This window comes from Cydia pomonella, chromosome 19, assembly GCF_033807575.1.
Source record: "Cydia pomonella isolate Wapato2018A chromosome 19, ilCydPomo1, whole genome shotgun sequence".
Lineage (NCBI taxonomy): Eukaryota > Metazoa > Arthropoda > Insecta > Lepidoptera > Tortricidae > Cydia > Cydia pomonella.
Window position 1 is genome coordinate 1,761,258 of NC_084721.1, and position 27,977 is coordinate 1,789,234.

Genomic DNA, 27,977 nt, shown 5'->3' on the forward strand with positions numbered 1-27,977 from the left:
GTAATTGAATAAATGCCTTCGTGTAAGTCCTTTTGTGTCGCGCAGGGCGCCCGGCGTCCACACGCCAAGAACTTTACTACAAACCTTGCAATATTATTTTTGCCCGTGAGAATTCGATAATAGAGCACTGCTGAATTTCTTACAGAAAAGAGTTTGTCTTCTAAAGCTACCTGAGAAACGGAAAAAACTACGGAACCTGACATTAAATTCGTATGCTGAAGATCGATTGAAGAATCTCAACGCTGTTCGATGAAGACTAAACTTTAACAGACACAAATTAAAGCGCATAATGAATTGACCATTTAAAGGGTGCTTATTACCATACACGGGACATAAGTGACGGCATCAAAATCGCTACCAAACGTGGTACCCTGTAATTTGTAATAAAAAATCTATTTATAAGATAAAATAAAGCACCGAAACGCTACCTAAGATGCCGGCTGATCGATCTCGTCAGACTTTTAATAAATCAGCCGAGGCACGGGATTCTGAAGCTTGTCACACATAAGTATATGATTTACAATCGAGTGCATTCCAGACGAGCTTTAATGGTAAATTATTCTATAATGCGCAAAGGTCGAGTTTTGTAATTTAGTTAAGTCGCCTCCTATTTAATAACTTTTTATGAAGCCGAGCGCAGGCAGGTGATTTTTTTTCGTTTTCTTCTTATCGAAAAAATGCTGACCGGTCGAGCCGCTACTGAAGTAGTTCGGAATTTAAAATTATAGTGTATTAATATGACGCGTTCCTGTTACAAAATTTTATTTATAGTGAGCGCGTGTGACGGGCGGGACCGGGCGGAGACGAGACGATGACGACACGACAATCACACATCGCGACAACGATGTGCGAATATAACTATATCGCCGTTTACTACCGGCCGTAAAACGACGTAATGAACAAATGTCTTTATGGTATCCTTGTAAACGTCAAATATCAGTCATTTCTCCTTGGGGCGTACAAAAAATGCCATAAATATTCTTAACAAAATGACTCCTACTGAATATTATGGCCATAAACGAAGGTCTATAAAATGAGGTTTGGTTGTTTACCTTTTGTCTGTGCTGGAATTAAAAGAACTTAGACGTGGGACGTTCCTTTTGTTCGCAGGGGACCCAGTAAATATGTAAATGATTGAAAATTATTCATAACGGAATGTATTAACGCTTTGCGCTTTGTCGTCGAAATGTGCAACGTGTGATGGTGGCTTTATGTGGAACTACCCGATGGGGTGGTTATGCTAATGAATAGAAAGGGATAATGCAACGTTTTGTTATTTCTGCGTTTATATCCACTTCCACCCATTGCTGTATTTTAGCTATACATTTGCTAATAAGCGATTCGTTAATCCTACACTTCCCAAGACACTTAAAAGCATAAATGTCTAAATGACGCTTCAGTTTTGGCCTGCGTATCGTCATTCCCATTAGAGCAGGACGCCATTATCAGTACGAGCGGGAAGGACCATGAAAGGAGCGTTTTTCTTACGTTTTTTGTCCCGAAATCCGTGCGTTCAGAAATTTTATTTTAATACAAGAAAAGTATTCAAAAGATACGAGGGCAGGTAGACGGGACGGGTATTTGCTTAGTTTCAGTTTTTTTTGGACAAAGAATTCAACTTGATTTATGGCCCGGCTGTGTGACGATTTGTGACCTGTAATTTTTGATGTGAGGTTTGTCACTAGCGAGTTTTGATGTTTGATTTATTAATTTACAAGATGGCGGAGGCGTCATCGTTTTGACAGCTGTTATAACCTGCAATTTGCCCGGACATGTTATTTGGAGACCTTTTTGACTAAGTGGATTGTGACCACGGGAATTTTGAGATTAGATGTTTTTGCCCTCATTGTCGGTAATGATGTACCACTGTGCAAAACAAACTAATCTGCGAGCATCGAAATTATAATAATCATAATTTAGGGCACAACAATTATTTTTGAACATATCTTTGAGGTAAACCGTAATTACTTAATTTACGATTACATATTACGAAATTGGCCTAAAAGTTAGTTTTCTTTAAAATAAATGGATTTTAACTAATGTTCCTTGACTTGACATTTTGAAATAAGAACATGTTTTATTTTTATCAAGCCATCTTTATATTTTTATGGTTTTGGTTACAGTCCTTGCAAATAAAATCCAGTTTCCGTATGAATTTTTCATGGCATTAGTCCTGCATTTGACGATCGGTTTGGCCTAATGGATAGTTACCCTGTCTTTGATGCGGATGGGCCCGGGTTCAAACCCTGGTAAGGGCATTTATTTGTGTGAAGAGCATGGATATTTGTTCCTGAGTCATGGCTGTTTTCTATGTATTTTAGTATTTATATATTATATATATCGTTGTCTAAGTAACTACAACACAAGCCGTAATTGAGCTTACTGTGGGACTTAGTCAATTTGTGTAATGATGTCCTTATAATATTTATTTTTAATTTATTTATTAAAACGTGTAGAAAATCAATATAAAAACTTTTCGTTAGCCCCTTATTAAACAAAAAACTAACGCGATATACTTTTAAAATCAAAGTAGACCATAGTCTTACACTTAAACAGTGACAATCCCACCAACACTAACAGTTCCCTCGAGGGTCATTGGGAGGTCAGTTAGAGGGCCAGAGGAATTATAGGGCGCAATAAAGGTGGCATAATGAGTCTTCAGGGCAGTCGGTTAAATGCTGCGCCGTTAAGACGATTACCCCATCCGTGATATAAGGCGTTAAGTTTTTATTAGTCGTTAGGCTCGGGTATGGCATTGTCAGGATAGTGTGGAACTGTGATAATAGTATGGCTACAATAAATATGGGTATGTAAATAAACTAGTGGCTTTGTGATCTGTACCTCGAAAACTTCCTATAATTGAATCGACATAAGTAAAATGTGCTCAATTCGCTTGAAAATGCGACGATAGCATCCGGACATACCCCCGAAAGATATTTTGCCTTGAGACGCAGACCTTCGCTTTTTCACATTGTCGATTTTGTAGTTAACCAATATAGTGGTTAGTTTGACTAGCCAGTCTAGTTACTGGAATAGAGGCTAAAACAATCACACTATTTTTCTAATGAAACTGATCACTAATTCTCTGAAAAGAGTCATAAGCATTCAGTTGCATTACCACTTGTGTTTGTATTTATTTCGCATAATCTTCTTGTATTTTACTATCAATACCATTTTAATTTTAAATCAGCTGCGTTATAATGGAATGTAAATGACAATTATATTATGATTTGCTTAGCGTTTATCACTTGTCTATGCATCTAGACAAAGGTTGCGCCAGCCCTAAGGACTAACTGACATGGCTGTTAAACAAAAGTTACCTACAATCTAATTTATACCTTAATACATTCAACTTAAAGCGCACAAAACAACAGCTTTTAGTTCCAAGCATCGCTTAATTTTTACGATGTCTAGTTAAAACAAACTATTCCATCTATGATTGCTAGTGGATAATGACAATAAAAAAGAACCTTATTATCAAGGTGAGAAAGTTATTTATATATTAGCACGCGTTGCATGACATGTTTCGCATACTTAATTTTATAGTTTTTTTGAAGGCGAGCTAAGTCTATGCTGTTTTACGGTTTTATGATTGATTAAGATCATAATTAAAAATTCATTCATAAAAGGCATAATAAAGACGTAAGGTTTTATAGATTTTTTATTTGATATTTAGCTCAATATATAATAAGTACACCTTAGTCGTATACGGAAGAAAACAAACAGTATAAAGACAGCGGAGAATACAAAATGCGCTTATCAAGTTTAAATGAAGTTTTATTGAGTTTTGTATTAAATAAAATAACAAGAGTGATCACGGGACGTGCCGTTAGTTCGGATCGAGAAAAAAAGAGAGTTGCCACATACAAATTATAAGGCAACTACAAAATATGTTGCTATATAAAAAAATACTTAAGCTAAGCTGACACGCTATATGTTTTGTATTAAAAACAGTTTTTAAAATAGAATAGCAATAGCAACTTTTGTTAAACGGATCACGTCTATGAATTTATACGAGAAGATTAAAAAGTTTTTTCATTCCATTCGATGCGAATTGAAATAAAAACATCGTAAAAAGCAAAGAAAGACGTTTGTTTCGTACATTTGTTGGATCACTCTAATTTATTTTAATAGTAGTTGACAGTCTAAACACAATAACGTATCATTTATATAACAACAATCAAAATACTCCTATAAAATAAATTTATTAGCCCTCGTTTAAAATCGCAAATGTTTTTTAAATAAAGAAATATAAATTTTACAATATTTTTGTGCCGTAGGGGAACCACTGTGCGATGCAACTTAACCCTTTAAATTTCGTATGAACTTGCAGTGTTTATCTAACATTGTTTTGAGCATAAACTCCAACTGTGGTGAGTGTTTAAACAAAAATAAAGTAAAGTGCACCACATGAATAAATGAGCGATCCACCCTTCTTTGGTTTCATGAACGGGTCTATGTATGTATGGACCCCAAAGCGCTTAGTTCCTTTTAAAAATAGGTATGGAACCCTTAGAACCCCTGGCAGTCCCAGCGGGAAATTAGAGCGTAATGGTGCAATGTTTGATAAGTTAGCGGGTAGCGGCTGTGTTAATGTAATTTTTAAAGTTAATTCTTTTAAAGGGATGATAAAATCGATTTCATTCGCCAATGCTGTGAAGTTATGCATCGCAATAATAGCTACTTTGAATACTCTTGCGCATTCGTATTAATACAACATTTTGCAACCATTGTTTAGCATTTTGTTATCATAAAAGTTATAAAATTGCAATAATTATTATATTATTGTAGGTATGGTCATTGCAAAAGATGTTGCATCACTGAACAAATGTCATTTTTAGGGTTCCGTAGCCAAATGGCAAAAAACGGAACCCTTATAGATTCGTCATGTCCGTCTGTCTGTCCGATTATGTCACAGCCACTTTTTTACCATATATAATAATTGAGTATCATCGAATTGAGAGCATTGAATTTTGTTTAGAGACATAATTATTATGTCAGTTTTTAACATATACTTATTTTATTATTTGGTAGGTACTATTATTTCACACGTAATATTACTCGTATTTTACAGCTTCTAAACGACTGGGTATCAGAATTTTCCAGTTCATTTCTAACTCTGTCAAACTGCCAAAGATTAAAAATCTAATTTAGATTTATTGTGGCACATTAGGTAATATTATAAATCGTCTTAAATTGACAGGTGTTAGAATTAACTTGTAATCTACCCAGACTATCAACGGCACATGTTATTTTTGTAGAATAGAAACACTCGCATTACTCGCTAATCATTGACACATTGACGAAGCAATCGGACCCCCAGGGGGCCGAAGGGTTAACGCATTACTGGACATAATCTTGATTGATCTGCCTCGTACAAATAACCCTGGTTTGCGTGACGGAACCCCCGTACGGAACCCTGCGCAGCGGGAGGGTTGATTGCACTTTTCGTTGGTATAAAACCTCGATAATGTGTGTCTTAGACTTTATAGTAATACAAAGGGGTGGTTATTGATTGAATTAACCCCTTTCTTTACGTTTATGTATTTGCAAGATGTTGAATGTACGAGTAGATGTAGCGCATAATTTTTTGCCATGCGTTTGTATTTTCACGGAAACGCACGAACGTTACATTTATTTATTTGGAAAATAAGCATACAGCCCGCCTGATGGTAAGCAGTCTCCGTAGCCTATGGACGCCTGCAACTCCACTTATTTGCTGGTTGCTTGGTATGCTTGTTTGCCACCGTCGTAGTATAAAAAAATTACCAACGGAAAATAACAAAATATCTCTGATACCATACTTTGTAGGACATAATATAATAATTATAGGTAAATTATTAATCAAAAACCACGCCTCCTTGTCCATTATCAGCCAGTAACTTAAGGTAAGTAGCAGATCGTCAACCTTTCCCCCTTATAAATTTACATCACGTGCCGCGACTACACTTAAAGACTTCCAACCTATCATTTAGACTCAATAGCTCTAGCTAGTACTTATTTTTCCACGATTCCAAACTCTATTACCTAAAGCTCAAGAAATTCTAGGGTGGGTTAATTGCTTTAAAATTACAGAGATAGTAAACGTTTGATCCGTTGATATATTCAGTGGGAAAAGGTTGCCGTCCCCTGTAATTGCGGCCTGAAATGTAATGATACTGTAATTTCCTGGCCGCTATTAGCCTTTCGGGGACTTTTGCAATTGTCATACATTATGTAATGGTAATTTTAGACCTTGTTATCAGATAAATAATAGTTAAACTGGGTAGGCATATTCAAATCTCCAAGTAAACTTAAAGTTAATAAAAGAAAATATTCAAAATCTCAATTTTTTTTTGGTGGGACAATTCAGTGAAACACATTATGTTTTGTGGTGTTTAATGTATGTAAATGATAACAAAAGAAAACTATTTTTTTTTTCTTGGATATTTGGCGATATTCTCAAAAACATTGCCCTCTTTCTCGGGCAGTTGGTTAAAATTCATAAAAGCACGGTATCACGTTATCCCAAATAAAAGCAACATTATTGTAACACACAAAAGAGGCTTAACATTTCTAAAGTATATTTTATTTTTTACAAAATATTGAATTCCAATGGCAGATGTCCGTTAATCCTTTTTAAGCTAAAACCAATGTTAAAAGATATCTCTTCGAAACGAATTGCCGTTGGAACACGGTTCAAATTATAACAGACATATGGATTCATAACGTTTTTTTACTTTTTTTTTACTTTGGCTGTTTGCGTGCGTTCTCATGCCGGATTAAAATAAATAAAATTTAGTTCTACTTATTAAGAATTCATGGTTCAATGAATATTTTTTTGATTGGTTGCATTTAATTAAAAGTATCCAACTGGTTTTCAATAGTACGTTTAATTGTTTATTTTGTGACATTTTGTTAAGATACAGAGATAACTCATATGAATTGTAATGTAAATGTTATATGGATCAATTTTGTGGCATTGGATTGGGCATATCCTCAGGAAACTTGACACCCACCTATCCAAAGTGGCCCTGACCTGGAAGATGCCCGGAAAACGGAAACATGGTCGCCCTAAATCTACTTGGCGCCGTTCCGTGGAGCAAGAGTTGCGTGTATTGGAGATGGGGTGGGAGGAGGTTACCCAAGCTGCCCAGGACCGGTGTCCGTGGTAGAAAATGGTTCTAACCCTACTAGGGCAGCCGAGCAGGGGGTAACAGGATGGACAGAAGTACCTCAAAAGGAAAAAACTGAACCCTTATAGGATCTCTTTGTTGTCCGTCCGTCCGTCTGTCAGTCTGTCGAGACCTTTTATCTCGGTAAAAATGGGTAAAAACTATATTACTTATTAGTAAAATATATTGTTTCAATTTCAACTCAATACCCGTATGGAGGTATTTTATTTTATTTTATTTATTTATTTATACAAAGAATTGCAACAGCTATAAACGATACATTTAACTTTTAAGATAGTAATATGCAGCCAATTACATATATTTTATAGGACATTATTACTTACACAAATTGACTATGTCTCACAGTAACCTCAATGTATATGATAAGAAATAAGACAACTATATATACATATCATATGTATAAAAATATTTATAAATACATATTTATTGGCATTGTCAAATTGTGCCTTAATATTTAAATTAGTAAATAAATACCTATGCTCCATATCATATAATGGGCTGACTATAAACTTTGGGCTTATGTTTTTATGATATGTTTCAAACCATGTTATTAAATAAAATAAATTAATAAATATTGTGAGACAATCTTGACAAATCAACAGTAAGCTCAATAACGCTTGTGTTGTAGACGACGATAAATATATTATATAGATAAATACATAGAAAACATTCATAACTCAGGAACAAATATTTGTGATGAACACACAAATAAATGCCCTTATCAGGATTTGAACCCGGAACCTCCTGCTTCAGAGGCAGGGTCACTAATGTTACTACCGACTACGCCAGGCGGTTATTTTAGCTGTTTTCATTACTGAATATATTCACAAGAAACACAACACGAAATACAAATAAAAGAAAGTTTAAACTTCTTTCACACACCATTGTATGTCTAGTTTACATCCATCGAAGATACATAACCTCTCAATAACAATACTCGTAGGTACAACAATATAAAAATAGCCCACACGAAAATACCTACCGACATTTGTAGGTAAAACACCCTCTAAGCCGTCAGCTGCTCCTGACTGGCCCTCCCTATTCAACCCCTAATTAAACGAGACCCATCATCAGATACTACTAACTCTCAAACACAGGTCTTCTTAGACTGGACTTTGAGTCATCGTAACCATTGTAAGATGACCCTCCCAATGCCCATGCAAATTCAATGTAACGTAGTGTTGTGTTTCAATACTGCGCGAAGGTCAACGTAAGATGGTGGAGAGCTGGGAGCTGGCCTGTCAAATACATAATGAGTATTTTTTTTATTTTTAGGTACGATCGATGGGAAACAGGTTCCATGCGAATTTCCGCTTAGCTTAGTAGGGGGTGGGTTTTTAATGAGATTATGCTAGATTACGTTGGTTTGAAACGACTTACATGTCAAATACTGATTCAAATATAAATATTTTAGGGTTTGCGTTATTAATTATTATTAGTTAGTTACTATTTAATTTTTATTTAACTACGTGAGAATAGCTTCGAATGATTTTGTGTGTGTTCTGTGTGAAGTTAAAATTGAAAAAAATGCAACCTATACATGTATATAAGGAAATCATTGTAAGTATCAGTTGAACCTTGGCATTTATTCACAAATAAAACAATGTGACAACCCTGCCATCGAAATTCAATCATAACCGTTTACCATTTAAAAATGGAACGTGTAGACAAAGACAGCACTATACAGTGTCACATGTGTGAGAGAGAGATGGCGGTCGGCGCGACGTGTCGTAAGGTATGCGTCGAGGAGCTCGTAATTACAGTGAGGCACAGGGTGATGTGAAGATGACAGTTTCACACTTTTTTTTAATTAGTGTGGAGGCAAGACTTAGGCACATTACAAATTCATTCCATATCATCGTTTGACTGACGACTGCTTTATTGTATAAGGCAAATAAGTAGACGAATCGCCTGATGGTAAGCGATAACCGTCGCCCATGGACACCTGCAACGTAAGAAGTGCATTGCCGGCGATTAACACGCACGGACGCCACGGACGGAAGTATGGCCTTTCACTGAACATGTCAAAAGACATAATAAGTTCAGTCTGTAATAATTCGCTTAGCACCTTTGCATACAACTTATATGCAGGGGGGGGGGGGGGGCCTGTCATCTGCAGCTGACTGTACAAATCGCAACTAAATTGTGGTACAAATACTGAACTTAATTACTAGCTTACATCTAAACCAGTAGGGCTAAGATGGTCGGCTCTTTATCATTTGTCACCATGTCTGTCACGTTCCGACAAGTATGTAAGTGCGAAAGTGACGGGCATAGTGACAAGTGATAAAAATGGAACCATGCTGCCACTGCAGGTCGCTTCGCGATTTCTGCTAAAAACTTGTGCGCGCTGAAACCCCATAGGCCTAGTTTCAAATGTTATTAATTATATATCTAACGGAATGGACGACTATTATGACACCACGCGATTGAAAGAGACGGACACTGTCATTATCATGTTATCACATAGACAAATACTTGGTAGTATCATATCCGTACAGTATTTGCAAAGTCTAAAATCTTTTCCCAAGGAATAGTTCCCATTAAATTCCTCTACAGCATCAAAAAGTTACACCAGCAGCCTGTATTGCACGGCGCGCACCTAGTGTATTTATGTCATTATTAACCGGCGCGAATTAATACTCATTTGGCGTCCATTTTTGTCGCATTTTGTGTCGCGGCCGCAAAAACCACCATTCCTGTCCCGCCGCAAAAACGACGCGGCCGGCGATCGCCAAAAACGGAGCGCTAATCGTCCTGTATTGTTCGCTTTCTATAAATAAAAATGCTTTTGGAAAACATAACGAATTTCCGAAGATCAGTGTAATCAAAAACATTTATATATCAACAAAAACATTTATATATCAGTAAAACAAGCATTCGTTTATATTCAGAATAATATATTTTTTCTGTCGTTTCTACTCGTAATGATTGTTATTTAAAAGCAAACTTTAAAATATATATTTTGACTACATAATGCGCTGTAATATTAGAAAAAAGTAACAAATATGACTAGCAAATTAGATCTCTTATAGATACAATATTTTAGCCAAAATAGTAGAATCTAGCCAGAATGGTGACTCCAGAACTACCAACCCAAAAAACCCCTAACGCAAGCAACCGTGAAAATATTCAATGTATCAACCCTAACAACGAAAACTGGCCGACCAATCGCGTTGAAGGACTGTCGCATTGGCTTATTCTAATGTCGAACCCTCGAATTTAAATTTCGTACGTTCCGAGTAAATTGTTCCCTTTTCGAGTTCTTTTTTCAAACTGAACAATTTTACAGGAACACTTTATCATTTTCGAATGCTCTAAAAGCATTTTGTGTATTTTTTCCATTGCATATTGATTACAATGATTACTATATAACCAACTGCTATTTCCTGCCAAATTTTCACGAGTTGTTTTATGTGATTATGTTTTTCATATTTATCTACTTTTATTCGTCTCACAACTAACGAAGCATTTATTTGTAATAATAACATTTATTAGAGTCATTGATTATAAAAATGGCTGATCATTACAAAAACATACAGAATGTTAATGAGAGAGTGAGAATCAGAGTGCATCATTGCCCTTATCAACAAATTACAGTCTTTGTAAATTAAAAATAGAACGACCCGGTTAAATCAAATTCTTCTGTCTTAGTTTCTTTTTTCAAATTGTTCAGTCGGTATTAATTATGGTACGACTAGGTAAACGAATCATGAAAAAGCATAATGAAAATAAAGTCGTTATAAATTAAAAATCGAACGACCCGATTAATCGAATTCATCTTCGTTCCTTTTTCAAATTGTCCAGTCCTAACTAAACTATGGTACGCCTAGGTAAACGAGTGATGAAAGAGCGTAATGATTAGTTCATCGGCATATTAAAGTCGTTTTAAGTGGACAAAAACGCGACGTGAGTCGGTCGGCGTGTCAGCACTAATTGAGTGCCGCACGCGATCCGGTGTTGCCAACTTTGAATGAAAAAGTTGCTAGATAGCTTCTACACCTTATAGAAATATATAGTGGGGCACGTATTAGATGGTCAAACGCTATGAAGAAGTCAGCTGCTGGCAGTCTGCACCATGCAATCCACATGGCTAATGGCCGCACAAAATGGAGACAAATTACATAGTTATTGAGGGAGCGAGAAAAAATCATATTGCTATTTTTAGTAACACAGGCGCTACTAAAGGTATCTGATTATGCAGTGTTTCAGGCATTCATATTACCTTTGACTGTCAATCAACAATCGTGCGTTTGATTCGTAATAGCTGTTTTTACTTCATTTTTCTGACTGTGATTTATGAAATATCTTATAATCATCATCATAACAGCTTTTTATCGCCCACTGCTGAGCCTAGGCCTCTCTTCGAGTACGCCACTTATCCCGGTCCTGAGCCAATCTCATCCAGAAGTGACGCGCAATCTTTCGAATGTCGTCCGCCCATCGACCCAACGAACGCCAGGCACTTCTTTCGTCTGAAAGCGGTCACCATTCCGTTAATATTTGGCCCACCTGCCGTCACTCTGCCTGGCAACATGGCCCGCCCAGCTCTATTTTAATTTATCTTATAAGTTGAAGGAAAACAAAGTAAAGAAATTTGAAATTCAAAATTCAAAAATTTATTCTGCAAGTAGGCCTCAAGGGCTCTTTTATAAGTCAGTAAAACATTATAGTAACATCATATAGTGACATGAAAAATACATAACAACATTTATAAATATACATAAACAGCCAATACCTGGGTAAAAACTTGTATACTTAATGTGTTCCCAATAAGCGTAAGTAAGGATTTTAGCGCAATTAGATGGTTCAACATCTATGAAAGAACGTCTGTATGTAGTGAAACCTGTATAAGCTGAGGATATGATGTAAAAATCTTAGAAAAATGTGCCATATTAGCATCAGAAACTGCTAAATTCTTGGTAATTCGCGACGTTGGCAACACTAACGCTATCGCATGGTGTAACTAGGCTTGTCTCCAAGTGCGAATTCCCCTACTATTCGATATTGTTTTTCTTCTGTGACCTAGATTTTGTAATCCAATGCGTTTGTAACTGATTTGGATCATTAAACCAAAGTATGTAATTAAAATTAAAACTGTAATTTATTTTGATAAGTTATTTTTCAAGTAATTGCGCAAACGTAAATAGTTTTAGTTCGATCAATTATACAGGTACTTTTTTTACACAGATCATAAAAATACCACTGCTCTATGTCTTTTTTACGAGAGATTACCATTTCATACCACAGATTAAAAAATACTACGTTTCTGTACGCTTTAACCTTGTTGCGTAGTTACTAATTCCATTACAGTTCCATATTTAAACATACTAGCGCTATCCCCTTCTTGCACCGAACTGTTTGTTGCTATCTCTTTCCCTAATTAATGAAAATGGCCGCATTCGCTGTGTTAATCGTAATAGTGTTTTTGAACTTTGATGAGTAAACATGAAATAGTGATTTTGGTGCGTAATTTCCTAACTGTGAAATGTATGTTTATTTTGCAAATCAACTGTTTTTCCTGTTATTTTATTATTTGTAATTGTCAATAGCAATGACATCATTATTTATTACGTTACGTTTATTATTTTAACCGCCTCTTAGCCTAGTAGGTAATGGTAGTGTACGTGCCTACGAAGCAGGGTCCCGGGTTCGAATCCTTATGTATATAAGTAATAAGTACCTACTTTATCTCCTATTTTTTCCTTCCGCTGCGTATCATATAGTTGATATTCAGCCTTGTAGTTGATTAATACTATTATAGTAGTTTATGTGACTATTACATAATGGAATGTGAATGATGAAATGTTTTACGGTAAGTAGGTACAGTCACGGACATTAATTGTTGAGGTATTTAGGGTTCACTTTACATTGGACATTTCATACCGTTAGTATTGACTACCAAAGTAGCTGGAACCCTAAATGGCTCATGATCATCATCATATCAGCCTTTTATCGCCCACTGCTGAGCATAGGCCTCTCTTCTAGTACGCCACTTGCCCCGGTCCTGAGCTAATCGCATCCAGATGTGACCCGCAATTTTGCGAATGTCGTCCACCCAACGAGCCAACGGACGCCAGGGGCTTCTTTCATCCGTGATACGTGATTTTATCTTCACCTCTACTAACCCGATTTTTGGCCAGACTATAAACACAGTGTTGCATTTGGGATCAGCACATACAAGTTTTAAATCAACATTATCAATAAAAATCACAAACAACAACAAACGCAACTCTCAAGTGAAACCGAGAGCCCGAAACAAGGAATCCGCCGCAAAAACTCAGGGGACGATGAAGCGAAATCGCCGATGCGTTATCGAGAAAAAAAACCTCGTGCGAGCGAAACAAAAAACGTATCGTATCGCCGTTCCGCTCTAGCGCGCTCCAGCGCAGCTGCTGCGCCATTTTTTTTTCTTTTTTTTTTTAAATTGGATCAGAGTGACAAAGGAGTAAATTGCGCGGCTTGATCCTATGACAATTGATTGTGTTATTGTCGGGACAGATGTAAACAACGATGGATTGTGGAAAGAGCAACGGTGTTAGCGTGGTTGTCAAATAGACGTGGCGTGGGATAATCTAAACTGTGAGATCTTGTCAAAATGGGGCATTTTCCTAATTTCAAGGCAAATTTTTTTTTTTTTTTTGCACTCAAGTGAGTAGTATTTTGTTTAAGATAAGTTAGGCTCTATGTTTGTATTAAGTGAGAGTTAGAGATACATATAATTATAAGTACGTAAAAATTGCCAAAAATGCAGTAACCAAGGTAAGGACAAGATATGTGTGCAAAGGTGTGTATAGAGATAAATAGAGATCTTTATTTGCATACCAATATATGTTACATACATGGACCCTGGAAAGGGTGTAGCATAATAATAGGTAAGAAGTTCACAATATCATAGTTTTATTATATAAGTTACCTATGACCTATACTTACAATAGAGTAAATAAGAGTTGTACATTTTCTAATATTCATATATTCACCATAGAGTGTATAGTATATTTACTAAATAATAAATAGGTAAATTATTGTTCTCTCACCATTGCTACATTGTTTGTGTTTGTCAGAAACAAGTTTCCATTGAAATATACGAATATATTCATCCGTCACAATCATAAATAATTTTTCACATATTTATTATCTGTTGACATTATTTGATTTATGACTCCAAGTTATTTTGTACAAGGTGTGACCAGGATTAATAAATATTGGCATAATAAAGACATTATCTGGCAACACATTTGAAATTTTAATGTTACTACCAAATACAGATTGACACGTAAAAAGTGATTAGCAAGTTTTCGTAACACTTGGTGATACGGCCAAGTTTTTTATCAATGACGGACCTGACGGGTGATAATTTTTGATATGTATGTCAATTGTCTATGACGAGAAAATGTCGTGAATACTCGTATGTAAACAACCCGATTTCACGGACATAATACATTCTGATAAGCTTCTCAATATGTACATGTTTATAATTGTTTATACCGTACGAATAAATTGCCAATATATTGCCGATATATTTGTGCGCAGATAGCGAAGTCACCTGAGCTCGGCAACCGATAATGCATGTAAGCAAACGCGCTCGAATAAGACCCAGATGATCTAAAGTAGACTTTATATCGTCGCGATAAAGTACACGAATGTTTGTATAGTCAAAGTCTTCGATCGCCGTGCATCACGGTCTGCGCGTAGATCATGCTGTGCGCGCGCTGAGCCGTGGCTGCGTTTTTTCGACGGCGCTACTCAGCTTGTAATTAAAATCTCATTGTTACAGCCAAGTTCTTAAGCCACATGCTTCTATCTAGTTTAATAACATGAATAGTTTCAAATATCAAATATACTCTTGGAGTAGATTAGGTAGGTTATAAACATTGATAGGAATATATGGAATATATCGACAACCGGTCTGGCGTAGTGGGTAGTCACCCTGCCTATGAAGCCGATGGTTCTGTGTTCGATTCCCGGTAAGAGCATTTATTTGTGTGATGAGCACAGATATTTGTACCTGAGTCCTGGATGTTTTCTATGTATTTAAGTATTTGTATACCACATATATGTATCGTTGTCTGAGTACCCACAAGTCCGACAACACAGGCCATCTTGAGCTTATCGTGGGACTCAGTCAATTTGGGTAAGAATGACCCTTGAATATTTATTTATCAGTTTTAAGAGTATTACAGTTGTTTTAACTCTCTATAAGGCATAATATTAAAGTGTCAGATATTAAATTTAAAATAAAGTTCAGAATTGAGAAATATATTCCCTCTGCTAAAGGTTTAGCCTTACTTAGGTATACTTATGTAGCAAACCAGATTTTCAAGCTTTAAATATAGATAACTATCAAATCTTTGAATATTATTTTTGCCCACAACAAAATTAATAATTCAATTTACAAATAAGTACTTTGTTTTAATGTTGTGAAGTCATTCATACAAAGGTTTAAAGCCACCACGTAATGATTTTGAAATCAAAACGAAATTCTCTGAACTTGGTGATCCACTCCCGCGCCCGCGCTCGTTAATGCTGTGCGGGTAACGTACTGTGCCAAGATTGATATGTTATTATAGCTCGAGTATGCATCGATACATTACGGCGCGCTCTGGAGGACTTGGCCTAATTTTTCAACGCTACTTTTAAATACATGCGCGTGAGGTTTTCGTTTGATTAATTTTTGTCCGTGCTAAAGTTTCAAAAGTTTTGTACCCATTAAAACGTACAAGTTAGTTTATGACGACTACATGTTTATGTATGCTTTTTAACACAATTATTTGATAGTTAATGTATACTGCACAGCAGAGAAACCTGGTAAGCGGTAAGCATCCAAGAAGAGTTCACATTATGCCTATAAGCGTCGTGGTAGGTTTAACTTCCCACACCGGTTCTTAAGACTTAATACCAATACCATGTTCACTTTTTTTAAACCCATGGAAAATTTAATGGCAATAACATGAACTGATTAAGAGATAATAAAGCTGTAAATTAGAAAGCTATGGCTCCCACGTTTCAGTAGCGTGATTCCATTACAATAAAATCTGAAACGAATAAATATCTGTCTCGGCGAAAACACAAGTCAATTAACAGCCATTACGGTAATTAAAAATGGAAATAGATTATTACTGAATCGATATCTGTATCGGAACTCCATTTATATTGCTACTTGTGTGAACTGTGCTAAAAACTAGGCAAGCGACGCAATGGGAATGGTTTTTAATCCATATAGATGTTAATGTTGCTAGATAACGAGCGGTGTGGCCAGGGTTAAAAATTGTTTGGGTTAAACCTGTTTTTATTTATTTATTATACAACTACTTAGAGTCTCATAGCTCAACGAGGGAGGGGTTTAGTGTCGGCAACGCGCATGTAACTCCACTGGAGGCTACGGAGACTGCTTACCATCAGGCGGGCCGTATGCTTGTTTGCCACCGACGTAGTATATATAAAGTCTGTGCGGAAAGAGAAGAGTTGTGGAATGTATGAGGCCCAATACATTCCACGACTCTGCTCTTTCTGAACAGACTACCTACAGTTTGGCCAAGGACTGTCTACTTTCCAAACATAGAGATAATCATACTGTCTTTACCTTACGCTAGTACTAGCACCCAAAAAAAGAGATGAGGAGGCATAGTTTTTTTTTGTTATTTACTGACAAATTATGTTGCCACACTATAATTACATGCATGATTTGATTATTGGCATATGTCTGAAAAAAAAAAACATTACGTGTTAGCATTTTTTTACAACTCTTTTTTTGTTTAACTTACAAAATTTTGCTTTCATATAGGAATAATAAAGTTAAACCAGATGTGTCTAATTAGCAGGGGGGTTTTGACCCCCCACAGCAAAAATAATCGATGCCCGCGAGCAATTGTCATTCCATCATTATTCTTAATTACTTGTCATTACAGTGCTCTATAAAAACCGTCTCTACCAATTACTGGAGAGCCAATTTACTATTTATGTTAAGGGAATTTAATAAATATTGGTATCAATTAGAGAGTATATGTGGACTTGTGGAGGATATGGCGAGTGGTCATGCTTAAGTGGGTTTCTTGGTGATACCATGGAAGAGAGGTATTTTTTATTCATGTGATAGGAGGCAAACGAGCAGACGAACCGCTTGATGGTAAGCAGTTACCTTCACCCATGGACACCAAACCGGGGGGCTGCTAATGCATTGCCGGTCTTAAATAAATAAATAAATAAATAAATAAATATTATAGGACATTATTACACAAATTGACTAAGTCCCACAGTAAGCTCAATAAGGCTTGTGTTAAGGGTACTTAGACAACGATATATATAATATATAAATATTTACAAATACTTAAATACATAGAAAACGCCCATGACTCAGGAACAAATATCCATACTCATCACACGAATAAATGCCCTTACCAGGATTTGAACCCGGGACCATCGGCTTCGTAGGCAGGGTCACTACCCACTAGGCCAGACCGGTCGTCAAAGTTAACATATAACTTTTAAGAAGAGTACGCTCTTTTCCTGAAGGTTTGAAGATCGTATCGTTCATTCCACAATTAGTATTTGACTTAGAGTACCTATAGTTAAACTTTATAAATTTGTAAAATGTATTGTATACACATTATGGACAGAAAGAAGAGATAGGAATAATAATAAATCCTCTTGCTAAACTGGGGATTTTGAAATGAGAAAATGTAATCTAAAATAACTAAATCGACCGCAGTGGACTCTCCGAAACAGAACATATACAAGTATTTTATATGAGTCATCAGTCAAAATCGGCAGTCTCCTTAATGACAACAAAAACTGACAATGTCAACGCACCCGTCAAAACGTGGCTCAAGCAAAAAGAAGTGCTTTCATATTTCTGTATTCGTCATATTGCTATCATATTACTTAATTGAGAAATATGAGCGAAATATGTATTTTCAGTGTGTTTTATTAATGTTGAAAGATTTAAAAAATGTTTAGTGAAAATGAGAAAATCAAACAAAATATATCTCATAATGACAATGCCGCATGAACACTTTTACTGGTGTCAACGCTTCCCAATGATTACATATGTGAGAATGAACGTATGTCACACACGTGTTCGTAATTATTTGTATATTCCCACGTGGGTTAAAGTTAACTTTCGTCGCAATATGTATGTTTAATATGATATAGCATATACATGTACTTTAGAAAGCCATTTCCGTCAGTACAAAACGGCGGCTACTTGACACATGTTGAATATTATAACAAAATTTAGTTACCTAAATGGATAGAAAATGAGCCATCCATTATAAAAAAGTGGAATTGAAAAAATTACATTATAAAAAAATACAAGGCTCAGAAAATCTCAAAAAAAATTTTTTTTTTGTCCTTCAAGAATAGAAAAGAAAATGTTACTATTCGATTCTTTACATTTTATTGAAAAATAAATTGTATGACAACTATACACATAAACGCAATATTTCAGGGTCAAAATGGCAATTTCCTTGATCTTCCAAACATTTAGGACAGACTTATGTAATGTGACGTCACATCACCTTATCATTTTGTTAGAGGCGTTTCAATCGTCGAGTGCGAGCGTCAGACTTTAACTCCCATTTCTGATCTTTGTATTGCTTAAATACCATGATCCTATATAGACATTTGATCCATTTGATCACATTATTTACAAAAAACAGTCAAGTAGCCAATTGTCCTCAAATCAAAATTCCTCTCCCAGATTTTTTATAAAAAAAGCATTACTATATTTTAAGTGTGTAATTGTAAAAGTTATAACCATTTTACGTGAAACGGAACGCACTAGCTGTCAAATTCATAACTGTCAATCACGTTTTATACAATACTACTAATTTTACTTATAATCATTATTTGAAGCGTGAAGCATTCACAAGTGGCTCTATATATCAATCACTCGGCCACTTAAATATATTTATAACATAGGCATCGAAAATAAACACGATTTATGATTTATAGCGCGTCGTCACCGAATTTTATCTCAATGCACCCGATAAGTTTTACGATTGCAATTAAGGCGATTAACACGTAACTAATGATAAATTGTTTATTAATTGATATCAATTGGACATTATGTGACAGATTTTTTGTGATTGAAATGTTTTTATGATGATATCGGCTAGTAATGTTGACATATGTTTAGTGCATCTCTTGTCTTAGGACAGACAATTTAGAGACTTTTTGAAATTATTATAGACCTAGGTTTAAAAAGTAATATTATGTTTTTTTTTTTTATATTCGTATTGGGTCTTATAGGATTAATTAGGTAAGTTTATATCAGAATTCTATTATTCCATATTCACTAACAAATCTTACAATCTATACACATTTTGACACTTAAAACTAGGTGGACAACTTGTGGATCTGGTTCCAATAGTAATGGAAGGGACCTTCTCCCCGTCCTGCCACTGTCTCCAGGAGACTGTTGGGGCTACCGGCGATACGTCTCAGCATGGACGCGACACGTTTTCGCATTATCGCGTGAAAGCCATCAAAATGACCATTAAAAGTACCTAGTTTTACTATATCTGCCTTTTTACAGCTTTATAGAAAATCATATTTTGTCTCCAAGTAATGTATAAAATCACTTGTGTAATATATGTACTTCCTCAATCTACAATAAATAATAACGGTCAGTTCCATGACCAGTTATCTCAGGTCAAAAGTTGCAATATAACAACTATAAATACCATTTACTTCCAATAATTACAGTACAATGAAGTCTTTGACTGATAACGATTCAATAATATTGGTAATAAAGGGAAATTTCATATCATTACGACTGTACAAAGTCACTTCCGCCAGAATTGATATTAAAACCTCTTTCGTCAAGTGAAGACGTTGGCTGCCACCGCAGCATGTCAACGCCTATTGTGTTTCGAAAAAAAAAACACTTGCGGTAATAAAAATTGACAAAATTACACGGTTTTGATTGTTGGTTCTACTGATTACCGGTTCTACGGGAACGATTGTAAAATTACTCTATTTGAACGTTTTATTGTTATTCAAATGATACGTGTTAGTTCGTTTCGGCTTGTCATGTTATTACTGTTATTGGGTAAATGTTATGGTTAAAACAGCTTTCTACGTTGATTTTATACTTTCGCTTTTTTAACAAAAATTTACTCATGGGTAATAATAGTGGCAACACCATTGTTCGATTTACTTAAACTTTTAAAAAGCGGCGACATTCACCTGACGGCGGTTTTTCAATTCTGTTTTTACAAAAACTGGCTTTAGACGACATCTTGCCTCGCTAAAAAACCAGCAATTCAATTCGCTCCGGCGAGAAACTCACGAGTTATGATAATTAAAATAAAAACGCGTCCGATCGATTATGTCCCACTGATACGAAACTTAATTTAGTTGACGATAAAATTTGCGTACAAACAAGCATAGAGCTAAACGATTACAGCTTGAACCCTGAACAATCGATACTGAAACGCCTACAGCAATCCGATCCGATTCGATTTTACCGTTACTAATTACGCCTAAGACTTATTAAAGCATTACTGTAAGAAATTGCAGCTAGTGATTTACAGCCGCCATTTTGCGCGACATTTTAATATGCCAATGCGTTCGCGCGCTTTTTACTTTTTTTTTCTTTTTTTTTAATCGTGATGGGACGGCAGGTGCGTTCACAAAGTTATTCCGGCCAGTGTTCTGCAGAGTAATTTCGGGCAGTGAATGGACGCTGTGTATGGAATGGAAATTGGGGAAGCATGGATTTTTATTACGGATTTTCGGTCCGCCGTTGGGTTTTTTCGTGGAAATATGAAATCGAATTATTGGCGGATACGATACTCGGCGCGTGGAATTTTTAACCTATCGTGTCTGAAAAATGCTCCATTTTCTGAGCTAGGTTTTAGTTTCATTAAAAAATAAAAAAAACTTCTTTGGTTAACGGATTTGATTTTTATGTCTATCGGAAATTTTAAAGGACGGCATTTATCTGTTGAACAGGAGTCAAGGGTAAAGAAAAACGGGTACTCTCATAAATAAATTGTTTATGGCTAGATACAGCATAGATATTAGCAATTAATTGTATATTTACTACGCATGGTCAAGTAAACTAGCAGGCAACCTACGACGATCTTATCGTCATTGCCTAGGTAATGTTACTAGTACAACAAAGTTGCCAATAGTCGTATAATTTTTAACGTTGATATTATTTTTAGAACATGAAGCGTATTCTGATTGAAACAGGTTATCATTTCTCTCTGGAGTTTTCATGGATACGATCTGTCAGTTTCAAGTGACATCAACCAGAAACAGAACATGACCATAACAAATCCAGATCAAATTCACAACCTATATTACAATCAGAATACGTCTCCAGACTCATATCGGAGAATCTAAATTCAAATGGAAAGTATTTATTAGTAAAAATTGAGACTATCGTTAGTTCTATTGGCTATTCCATTACTCAAATCTCATAGTAGATGTCCGAGTGCTCGTCACTGTCTCAGTAGACGTCATCTTTAAATGTAGTCATTGTCAATAGAGGTGACAGCAGGGTGTCATCTATTGGGCATTAGTGTGTCGATCACTAGGACCTTAACGTTTGCGACATGTTTCAAACTGGAGAATATTTTCAAGGACGGGAGATTGCCATAAAAATGAACATCCCAAGTTGTAGGGTTAACTCAATAGGTATTTTTGTTTACTTGTTGAGGTCATCTGACTTTATCTATTTGCTAAGAAAACACCTAAGGTCTGAGACCCTTCCACCAACATCATAAAATCGAAAAATTCTGCCTCTCTGTCGCTTGCATATACAAAGGAAGAGAGGCAGACAACGATTTTCGATTTTACGATGTTGGCGGTAGGTCCTCTGGTGTCATCTGAAGTCACCTTCTAAAGCGATCGCTGAACTACAATCTAGAAACTAGATATCTTCACGATATTTGATAGATTCTGTAGATCGCACTTCAGAATCCACCTCCATCAGAATAAATCTTTAACTCAACGGTATCCTAAAAAGATCTTTATTTTTATAACCGTAAGAGTCTTTATTGCTGGCATGGACGTTGATGTAACGTGATCCGATCCGACGTGACCACGGTTTACTCCTTATCTGATTGGTCATACGTAATGGTTTTTATTTATCTTTTCAGCTATTTTCCGTATATTGGCGTTCAAACTCTCCCATGGGGTCCCAGCAGCACAAGTTTTTTTGCAGAAATCGCGAAGCACAAACTTTCGATTTAAGCCAGCCAGTAAGTTTGACCTTTCCTCGCGAACTAAATTCACTCACAACTCACAAACCAGCAAGCTAACACCCCATGGCATTTGCAACTATAAAGTGTGGCAATGTCAAATTTCTTTGAAAAGATATATGGAAATATGACGATTATAACGATATACTCTCTCACTTTGTTCTGTTCAAGTTCAGCAAAGTTAGCTAAGACCAGCCATACTCAACGTTATTATATAGGTAGAGAGAAATTGCTTAAAGGTGACGTTCGGATGGCAAGATGATATCTACAAACAGCTATTAACTGTCCATCGGTGGACCTTATGCCTTTTGTAATAAGGTCCACCGATGGACAGTTAACAGGCGATGCTATATGTACCAGTATCACCTGGCGGACGACCTTAAAATGCCCGGCAGGTCGCAGGTTGAGTATGGCTGGCTTAGACGAACTCTACCATTCTAGCAGAGCTATGAAAAAGCAGATCGTCAATGTAGTAAGTACCTGTTTGCTGAAGACAGCGATGTCCTCATTAAAAGACTCTGATGAGCAGACGTCGCCGCCGGCCACGCCGGGGTCGCGCGGGGTGCACGTTGCCAGCTCGCACTTCTCGAAGATCAGCGCCAGCAGGGGGAACAGGGGGTGCCTGGAACAGGTTGCCGGTTAGTCAGCTTGTAGTTTTGGTACATGTTTTTTTATGATATAGGAGGCAAACGAGACAAATAACTTAAGCAATACCGTCGCCCATGGACACCTGCAACACCAGAGGGGTTGCAAGTGCGTTGCCATCAGGTTAAGATAGGACGCTCTTTTCTTGAAGGTATGTTGTATCATCATCGTCAGTAGGTACTTTGAATGATATAACTGCCAATTCCAGTCTTCTGGATAAGCCAAGTTCTACCTAAAACTCTCTATTTCCAGTTATAGTTGAGCTGGATGTATAATGGCAGAAGTTGATGATATAATCATAAAAGGAGATGAAAAGGGACTGTAATACTGTAAGAACAGACACCTATGCAGTCCTGATCCTGATTAATAAGAAGTTACGTCAAAGGAACGCTTTCTGACTAACGATTCCTTCTTTGGACAGCGTAAAATTTTAAGCATCCCAAATTAAAGGACTTAAATACGTAATATTATAAATCTTTATCTCAACTTTTAAGCAAATCAAAGCCACACCCTTCACGCTCTTCACAGTCGCGGCAAATCTTATAAATTTAAACAATAGGATAATTGAGTGCGCGAGTGAGATGAGATGCAGATTGTGATGAGACGTGCTGCCGATATAATCTAGTGTCTTGGATGTGGGGTCCCAGTGTCAGCGACACATGGTGACACGGTGACATTGTTCGAATAAAAGACTTACCCAAATTAAATCGCATAAAACCAGTTTATTATGTATCTTACATGTTTTTATTACCGCATATTTGGAATGCTTTGGCAAGTACGCGTATAAAAATTGACCTAAATAACTATCTAGTGAGAAATGAAATAGCTAGTAATGTTTCATCAATATTCAATACATCGATATCATTGAAAGCAATCTTTACGGCATTTTTAACATGTGATAATTGCGTAAAATTTATTCCCTCCTCGCAAAAAATACTCAGATCAATCTAAAAACTAACGCTCTTAACCATTTAAAAAAATACTTTTACGATTACGACAAAAAAAAAAGTAAAAACTGGCGCGAACATCTTTAAATCAAAGTGACAAAGATTTACGAGCGTTATGGAGTTTATAGCAGAAAATTAAAAGTCGGAATATGAAAACACACCACTTATTATTAGCCATTATCATAATACGCGGTTACTGTACTCACACGGTTACGCATCTACGCACAAAACACAAGAAATGGCGTAAAACAAATAAAACGCAGTATTAAAAAGTGTAAGAAAGCCATTTAAGAAAAAGGTGACCTTTAAATACGCCACAGTTCGTATTTACGGCGGGAAATTAAAAATATTCATTGTTCATAGTCAGTTAGATTTATTCGAACATGGAAGCATCGGAGCGTTGAGTTATGAATACTTTAATGTCATAAAATCCGTGGTTTATGGTTTTATATACTTACATGCAATAAAAATAAAGAAACCTAGAAACGTAAAACAGCGTTTTAATTAAAGTTTAACCTAGATCTGATTTGATATTACGTTTGTGTGAAAATGTTTTAACACTAACAAAACTAAACAGTATTTGTTTTAACTATGTTCTGAACGTCAAATAGGTTTGTATACTCAAATTAGTAATCATAGCAAAAAACGGTATATGTGATGATAAATCCTTTTGTTTCCTGATATTTCTTATCCAATTTTGAACTTGATATCTTAAATATCACAATTCTATGGAACAAAATGGTGGGTAACGAAATTCGCCCTCACTGGCTCCCGCCCTCTGTTGACAAGTTTTGGTCTGATAAAACTAAGCTCCTTGTAATGGAGCAAGTGGCAGAGGTCGCGCCTCTGACTGATACCATCTCATCACGGCTATGAAACGCAAATTCTGACCAAAGATTGTTTAGCATAATGTCTTTTCCGAATTTAGGTGGAAATTTAATGGAGCTAAAAGGCTTTTAGCGATAAAGGAAAGATTGTTTTTAATTACAAAGTGCCTATGGAAACTGTGCAAGAAATAATGGAGGATTATATTGATCTGTAGATTAAACTTTTAACTACAGATCAATATAATCAACAAACTGTATTTTTGGTACGTTCAAGATTCATATAATGAAATGTGTCGAAAAGATTAGTCAAAGGTCCCACACTTTGTCGCTTACCATAAGGTCGAGATTTGCTTGTATCTTTATACGAATAACCTGTCAAGGCGTCCTTATAGCAAGCGACAAGGGAGAACGTTTTGCCGGCCGCGGAGACAAATAGTCATTTGATTAGCAAGCAAGGAACCTAACTCTATAGTTACTTGCTCTAGGTTGAAAATCATCAAATTCCAACGGATTACTCTTTCGAATTATTATTTATAATTTCTCACGCTATGCCACAAATAGCAACCATAAATAACAAATATCATAAAAAATTAAAACGGAATCAATTTTCCTATTTATCTCATCCATAAATTAACAGTATCGACTCGTGCGCAGCTGTTAATGTCACTGATAGCTGCTGTTAGAGCCATCAATGTCCTAATATGTCACATTATTTACGTTGTTAGGCGGCGGGTTATATTTGTATTAATATATATTCGTTTACTACACAGTAATAAATGTGGTGTAGTTGAAGATTGGAAAAGTCACAAATATGGAATCTTAAGGTAAAGGAGGAAGCTGTTAAATATGAAAAATAAGACATACAATTAAAAGCAAACACTTCATATAAAGCATATTGAGTTCATAAATCGCATCAGAATGAAATCAAAGCAAGGAATTGAGAGCCTAACTATAATAGGCTTGAGACCATCTAAAGGAAAAGCAGCAATCACGTATAAGTACAGGGAGTTCAGGGAAGTCAAGAAGGTTGCAAACAGATGAAGAGACGTACTCGTTTCACAAGTTATACCGGCAATTACAATTCATACAGTTGATAAACTGATGAAAGCAATCATAAGAAGACTACATCATTTTTTAAACACAGTTTCGATGTAAATTACCCAGTCCATAATGCTATGAACCCTATATCCGCGTAAATGTCACAAATATTTGTCACAATAATAACAAAGATTATGACGTATCACACTATCAGATAACCCTCTGCCGAGCGCCATGATACGGATCCATAATTATGTCTATATCAGGTAATAACTGATAGTGCGTGTCGTCACGATTGGAGAGTGCTAGTTCGAGGAATTATTGCTGATGTTGCTGGTGGAAAATTGAAACTAGACAACCATGTCGAATGCTTAGCAGAAGTCATAATTAATGAATGGTGACGAAGATAAAGAATTTACTTTAAAAAGTATGTTAAAGAAACTAATTTATACTACGACAGAAATGAAGGAATGCACCTAAAAGAGATCATAATCAATTTTGAAGATGTATTGTAATAAATAAGATGTTCTGAAGATAGCAGTGTAGAAGATTTATCTTAGGATAGCAAACGATTTCTGATGAAATCAAATGTAAATACTTATTAAAACCAGGATAGGACTCTCTATCCAGAATAAATCATTTTTATATGGATTGGATGTGGATTGCTATGTATATGGATTGCTGGAATGTTCAAAATAATGTACCCCAGTATAAGTCAAAAAAATGGGTCTAAATAGAGTACCCTGAGGAATACCACTAATCTATGAGGGGTACTCTATACACATAAGCCCTAAGTATATAGTATAGAAGTTAAGAGCCTTAAGCATGCATTAGGATGTAAGAAATATGTAGAAGAGTTTACCAGCTCATCAAAAATATAGAAACATCACACGTTACCACCGGACTCACCCGTATATTGCGTCCTTGTCTCTCTTATGGACGAGCGGCTCGCCAGGCAGCGCGTGCGCGGGCGCCGCGGGCGGGGGGTAGTGGACCGCGGGGAGGTGGGGGTGCGTCAGTCTATGCTCGTGGTACATCGCGCCCCCCTCCATGTAACCACCCCCGTGGAGGCCCTCGTCGTACTGCAAGAAAATTAAGGTTAGGATAGGTGATATCACCAGGGCTTTATTAGAAAGGCAAAAAATCGGCCAGGATGAAAAGTACTCGCTACATATAGAGCGATTTATAGTATTCACGACTCTCAGACATAAATGGAAGAAGGAAGACAAAGAAGTAATATAGTCGGATTAAAGTCTGCACCGACTTTGACGTATCAGTGTGGAAGTGATTAAACATTATATTTTGTGTTATTCTATAGATAGTATTCTCCAAAACAATATATGAAAAATAGACAGTCTGGTTACCTACAATTTCTTATTAAATATAACAAATAAGATATTACACTATACACTGTCGTCAGATCATGCTACGGCCGCTCAAAGAATGACGGGTGTGTTAGAGACTTAAATTGCTGGTTTTGATTTTTGTGGAGTCACTGCACACCTGTCTCTAGCCGTTTAGAGAATGACAGGAAATATTCTATTATTCAGAATTACAAGAGGTATATAACTACATATTGTTAATATAGCACATTTGAAAACCTTCATAATGTTCATCAAAAACCAATAAACACCTATTTTGCAAAGAAACAAGTCATCGCTTCTAAAGGCATTACCAGAATAAACCCCTTCATTCACCTCTCACTCTATTTAAGTGCCCAAAAAAGGGACAAAACATAATCCATTTACACTTCTCTTACAATTAAAAAGTTTTAAGTTGTCCAAAAAGAACGAAGGGCACTGAATATTCATTAAAATAGTCGAGTCATCGACCGATGGCTATCTGACATCAATTAAACTTGCTTAAGCTTTTAAAATATATTCCCTTGAGATTACGGGTCTTAAAGAATATTTGACAGGCCACTTAGGACCGCTTTTGTCTTTCAAGTAATTGTAATTAATTGAGATAACCTCTATTTTACAAACAAATTTTGTATGTTCAAACTTTTCACATATATCCCAAACAATAGTGTGTTTACGAACAATAGAACAAGCTTTGAAAACTGCACAAAATTAAGACATGTATAGGCTTAAAGAACTCGCATCCAGGCCATAATTGTAAAAAAAAATTGAG

The 27,977-nt window shown here is 36.1% G+C and overlaps 1 protein-coding gene across 2 annotated transcripts in view; it reads right to left on the reverse strand.

The window, feature by feature from the left end:
- LOC133528251 (homeobox protein homothorax) overlaps positions 1-27,977 on the reverse strand; it is a 352,169-nt gene that overhangs the window by 304,553 nt on the left and 19,639 nt on the right. For both annotated transcript variants that reach the window (XM_061865552.1, XM_061865551.1), the window contains exons 2-3: positions 26,754-26,926; positions 22,868-23,009 (exon numbers count right to left, since the gene is read on the reverse strand). In XM_061865552.1, the coding sequence (XP_061721536.1) occupies positions 22,868-23,009; positions 26,754-26,926 (315 nt within the window). The remainder of the gene's footprint in view (positions 1-22,867; positions 23,010-26,753; positions 26,927-27,977) is intronic.